The sequence below is a fragment of the Colletes latitarsis genome, chromosome 4, assembly GCF_051014445.1.
Source record: "Colletes latitarsis isolate SP2378_abdomen chromosome 4, iyColLati1, whole genome shotgun sequence".
In the NCBI taxonomy this organism is placed as follows: domain Eukaryota; kingdom Metazoa; phylum Arthropoda; class Insecta; order Hymenoptera; family Colletidae; genus Colletes; species Colletes latitarsis.
This window is the reverse complement of record NC_135137.1, coordinates 34,591,482-34,597,771: the sequence shown is the minus strand read 5'-3', so window position 1 is coordinate 34,597,771 and position 6,290 is coordinate 34,591,482. Positions and strand designations below refer to the sequence as shown.

The 6,290-nt window shown below is 40.3% G+C and overlaps 1 protein-coding gene across 1 annotated transcript; it reads right to left on the bottom strand.

Moving 5' to 3' along the window:
• Window positions 1-3,101: 3,101 nt before the first annotated feature.
• LOC143341103 (uncharacterized) lies at window positions 3,102-4,472 on the bottom strand. The gene is given in 2 exon segments (XM_076763725.1): window positions 3,102-3,881; window positions 4,407-4,472. Coding segments are annotated over 2 exon segments (846 nt in total).
• Between the last annotated feature and the right edge of the window lie 1,818 nt (window positions 4,473-6,290).

Below are 6,290 nucleotides of genomic sequence, written 5' to 3'. Positions count from 1 at the left end.
TTATATGTTTTAAAAGAAATTTTGGGAATAAACACTAGCAAATTTGAATGATTTGGAGACCCGTTTCAATATATAGTGGCAGTTCCCCGAGAATAAATATAAATCAATGTTGACGATGATACAAACAATTTACTGTATTTGAGGAAACCAATTATAAGCCATGATTCATCATGACGTGCAGTTTAACGTGCAATATTAATTTGTCTGGCCAATATTCTTGTATGCTCAACATTGACAGTTTCGATCGAGGCGTTCAAAATTTAACAGAGGCCTCAAATTTACGACGGAACGGATGGAAATGGAAGTGGAAAATTCAATATGAAGGTCTGACTTGAAATAAACGCATAAATCTCACCTTATATTCGGCTAGATTGGCGTCCGGATGCTGTCGGTAAGCTGGACAATTCTCATCTATTTCCGTGACTACGTGGCCCCAAATTATTTAACCTTTTGTTAGATCACACACATGGACAGCCTCGATATTTTTAAAAACGTAAGAATTATTGTTATATGTGTAAAACTGCTAATAAATAATTATACAAAAATTTCTAACACAGGGATATATTAATTCCGTTTGTAAATAAGATTGGATTAAATCAAATTCATTGATGTTTTATTATTTTCGTGCATTGTGTCCGCGCTTTAAAAAGCACCTTGTACTCTGAAAACGTCGCGAAGAAAGTTTCTTTCGACCATCCTCAAAGAGTTATCTGAACAACACGGCAACGGGGTCTGAACGCAGATGTCAGGAAAAAATTGCCTGACCTTTACCCTGTTTCCGGAACACGTAAGGCATAACTTCAGTTTCTCTATTCACGTAATACAGTCTCTGGTTAACCGTGTATCGAGAAATCGCGAGAATAACGAACCGTGGGAAACGGCGATTCTAACTAATCGAAATTAATATTTATCATAAGCAAAAATAAAAGCAAATACGAGAACTCCGACGCTTTTCTTCTTTAGTTTAACTAATAATGTTAAAGTATGTTCGTTGCAAAGAAAGTAACGATTAAAATCTGTCGATGGTTACACAGCGATACGCACAGTAAGACAGACAAAGGAACACTGTGCTGCGCAAACAAAGTCATCGACCTAGTCGTTAACCGCCTGGAATCTTCGTCGAACCCAAAGTTTACGATTCCAAGGGTATTAATTTTTTGTTTATATTTTGCTCAGCTAGACTCGTTGTTCGACTTACTCTGCGTCGCTGAGGGGACGAAACGTCGTGACGGTAGGCTGCAAAAACGTCTACCGAATTCGTCCTTTATTTCGACTCGTAATGGGATGCTCGAGACGCGTCAAAGAAAGTAAAAACATGCTCGAGACAGAAATACCCGTACGAGCATCGGAGTTTTCGCTTCGGCTCAAAATTTCGACGCGAAACGAAACGTTTTCCGCGCAATATCGCACACGCAATTAGCGAAACAATCTGCGCACGACGGTCGCCAATTAATAGCTGTCGATTTTACAACCGTCAGATCGTAAATAATCGTTCCGCGCTCGGCTCGCGTACAGTTCGATACATTTTACAAATTACATCAACAGGCATTATTTTATGATGCAGTTGATACGATCAGGTATAATAATTGACGATTGGATATCATCATTTTAGCCGCACGAGCGTCGCAATTAAACGATATATTTAATGGAAAATGATTAAATCCGTTTCGGTACGAAATTTCTTTCGCTCGAAGAAATACACGTTGCTTTAAATATCATTTATTTCTCGCGGCGATGCTTTTACGTACGACCAGTTCAATCGTTCGATGTCTTCGAACTATGGCGGACAATATTTTGCCCGGGCGATAAAATCGGAGGCGCGTAGAAATGTTCAATAATTAATTAAACACTGCGCTGAACGAGAATTCATTGTTAGGAAGTACAAGAGATCGAGAGGAAGTACTGCGGCAGTCGAGAGCAATTCCAATCATTCTTCATTATGAGGCGACGACACCTAACAAATACAAACCACCCGAGAAAACCGTCATAATTTAATTTATAATACGCATTCCGCCTCGATGTTCCATAGAAATGCGCTTTCAATGAAAAATAGTGAACGAGAATTTCTTTCTCCCATAATTATTGTATTATGATGTCTCAATGCTCCGCAATTCGCGTCAATTAGCTTCTTGTTATTCTTAAATCTTCTATCGCGATCAAGTATATACTCTTGCTTGTCGAGGAATAATATCCTGTAATTGTTTGCGTTTTCTTTGATCGTTTCGTTTAATTTTAGAACGAGCCCGCGAACAAATCGAAATTTCAATGCTTTTACGCCGTTATTGGAAACAAAATTGCACAGCCATCGACCGTCATATTAGAACCAATGAATAAAAATCGATCAAATTAATAATTAATTAAAATTAAAATTAATAATTTGTGTGTATATTAATTTTAGATTATTCTTTTTCTCTTACCTTTCACACTAATCGATTCTCTCGTTTCTCAATCAAAGCACACTCTCAAAGATCTAAGTACGGTGCATGCCAAATCGTCTCGTGCACTCTACAAATAGAATGAAACGAATGTAAATAAAAACGGAAAACATAATAATAAAACTCAGGTACGATTTTTTAGATATAAAAATATTAATATAATTTACAAAAATACAAAAGCAATTGCTTCCGTTTAAACCCTGAATAAGAATACCATACTTTGTCACATGTTCTGCAAAACAACGAAACCAAAAGGGAAGAAACTACTCTTATTTATTTAACTGTACTAACATTAAGTACTACTCTTAATACTGCATGACTTTCGACGATTCAAGATGATTAACGCTGTCTAAGACTGTACTTGTCTTTGAAACGAATTCCAAAGGTTGCTGATTTTTCGACGCGAAACACTAGGGAACCCTCCTTAACGTCTAGACGATGATCGCAGAATACTAATCAACGGCTGTACCCGCGTATCTGTGTCTCGTTGCATATTTGCATAAGAAGTCTAAGTACGAAGGAATATTTCCTGCTAGCAATGACCAACACAATGTATATAAAAACACCGTTTAATAATTTAATGTTTATTTTCCATAAAAAAATATAATCATTATATACAAATATATGAGTGTGGACGAAGGTACGTGTCGACCAGGTCCGTCCTTATCAATGGTGTCCAAAGGATAATTCATGTCCGCCGAAACCGCCTCCGTATCCACCGCCTCCGAATCCACCGCCTCCGAATCCACCACCACCTCCCAAACCGCCATGACCGCCGCTGACCAGTACTGGATAGGACTCCTTAACGAGAACGGGGACCTTGACTGGGTAAGGAACCTCTTTTTCAATTGCGACCGGTACCTTGTACGGCACGCTGACCGGGTATGGAACCTTCACAGGCACTTTGACGGGCACATTGTACGGCACTGGGACCGGTTTCTCCACTGGCACCGGAACCTGTTTCTCCACTGGAACTGGATAAGGTTTCGGTATGTGTACCGGAACTGGACGCTCGACGGGGATATGAACCGGAACTGAGACTGGTACGGGTACTGTTCTCTCGACAGGGTACGGTTGAGGCACGCGAACTTGGTTCTCTCGGTGGATCGTGATGCCAGTTATGCGACCTCCGTCGCCACCTCCGCCTCCGCCGCCGCCGCCGCCGCCACCCCCACCGAATCCTCCACTTAGACCTCCTCCAAAACCTCCACCGCCGAGGCTCAAACCTCCTCCGTATCCACCCAGTCCACCTCCGTGTCCTCCACCGAATCCTCCTCCGAAGCTTAAGCCGTGACCACCGAAACCGCCGCCTCCTAAACTCAACTCCAATCCTCGTTTGCTCTTTTCCTTCGTCTCGACGGTCGTCTTAGCGGTCGCCTTGACGGTCGACTCCTTCGTGTCGCTGGCCAGCGCCGCTGTCGCCACCAGGGCGAGTATTAGAAGCTTCTGAAGGGTAGAAAGGTTATTAACTGTACGAGTTACGGAAACCGTAGGAGTTTGTCGGGTGTCTGGTCGTTTTGTCGCGTGTGCATGCACGTCGAGCGCGTTATTCACAGTGACGTAACTAATATAGAACTAATGGGAGAAAGTGCACGGTGAAAGGGAAATTATGAAAAATCTCGATACCGCGCGTAACCGTCCTACGCAATTGAGCACAGCGTACCCTGGTTGCTCGATCGTTGTGTCACGAATGAAACGAAACACCCGGTTTTGATTTACGGCTACGCGTTTGACGCTCCGCGCCCGTTACGTGAGATATTAATGAGGGTGTGCAACGGTACCAAATAATGATACAAAACGACCGCGGTCTACCCACGATGGAGAAGAAGAAAAAAAAGAATATGTATCGATAACGTAACCGTGCGCGGTTAGTGAACTTTCTCCGACGCATTACGTAAAACCCTGTCCCTTGAGCTGTTCGGTAATAATAAAGCTGTGTTCGTGTCCCTGCTCGAAGAACCGCGAGCTCACCTGCGGAGTGCTCATGGTATCGTTCGTAGGTGCACACTGAAGCTACATCGCGCCAATCACTGGCATATATACCGTCACTTTCGCCGTGACTACTGGCCCACTCCCCGGAAAATCCTACTCGTCCACCGGCATTAAAGCGATCCGATTGTGCTACCGCGCCACCGCGAAGGAGCTATGCGTTAAGGGGGCTTTCACCTTTAAAAACAGATCAAAAAATCTGCTTTTCGTTTTTCTGCCGTCCCTGTCTCTGGAAAATATCACGTTGATATTTCGAAAATTCTCGATCCTGCAATAGCAGAAACGTCCTGGTAACAGCACGTATCGTTTGCACTATAAATACCAATTTCCTATCTTCTCGAATCATGGAACATTTTTCATCTCGATACGCTTCCGGAACAGTTTGGATTTATTGGTGGCTACTCGGTCTTTAAAACGAAAAATCTAATCAAATTTTTTAATTTTTGAAATAAAAGTTAGAATATATCTAGGCATAACAGTGTATTTTATTGTATACTAATTGAAATAAAAAGCGCTGGTGTAACGATTGCTCGACGATTATAAAGTTTAAAGATTTATTGCCACTCTTTGTTTTATTGTAGCTTCTCACGTAGAAAGAGCAGTTTCGAATGAAAGTTTTTGGAAATTATGAAAGTGTGTTCGAATTTCGCAAAATATAAAGATCAGAGGTGCCTTCGCGTTGCAGAGAAATTGGGAAGTCGCTCGAAAGAGGCAAAAATTGCAGCTAGCGACAATGTTTTTGTTTAACCTGATTACGTTTTTTGAATCCTTAATATGCTATAAAATCTGTGATTCGTGTCATACTTAGGCAAACAAGTAAATAAGTGAACAAAAAATATGAGATTGTACTTCTTTCCTGTATCCACGTGTTCCAATTGCGGTCACACTTATGTAAGATTCAGGTAAGAAACTTTTGTTGCGATTGAGGTTGCAACCAACTTATATAGATCTCGAATTCTCAACTGAGTTCCCACTAAATCGTTTATGAGTACGATCCTCTTTCCACCGTGTCAACTACATATATTATGGTTTCAAATTCTTAACAATACCTTGCATATACCGAGGATGACCCCAATACATGATACTTTTAAAATTTGAAAAAATAAAACCGTCCATATCGTATATAATACACAATTTTTCCTTCTATTAGAAACGTTTGATTTTAGAAAATAACATTCTAAATCATCGTCACAATTATATTTCGTAAAAATCAAAATAATTGGAAAATTACAATAAGGTTCATGTTTTTGTTAGCAAATGGTTGTCAGGTCATATATTTCAAATAATTGCGTGCTTTCACCGTTCTGTCGCCATATCGACTGTGTTATTACGCAGCAATGTTGTCTAATACCGTGGCTGCTCTATTCGCATTACTTTAATTTACACAGCCATCGAGTCAAGTCATGCTGTATAGTTAATCATAGGATTAACAAATTTTATTTCATACGTGCAAAAAATCGTTACCTTTTTTGCTCTGCGGTTCAACGAAAAAGTAATAAACATTCATCGTCAAAGTACACGATTAGATAATTAATTCTTGTCTTTGGTTTTCGCGCCATCTTTACAAAAGTGGATTTACCTTTCTTCATTCACATCGAGTATTTTCTCACGACGGTATTAGGACATAATAGCATTCCAAAGCTCTTGTTCCTTTACAATATTTAATTCCACAACTATTGGATAAACGTTCTCATGATCATTCTTCCGGAAGAAAGACTTTCTTTAATCCAGGAATTTCAACGTGGGTGTACCATACCCAACGATCCTATTCCCACGTTTACCATTTCCTTTATGGTATCGTGTGTATCAATTTATTTGAATCGTGTTTCTATGGATACACTTCTAATTTACACGATTCAAGGAAGC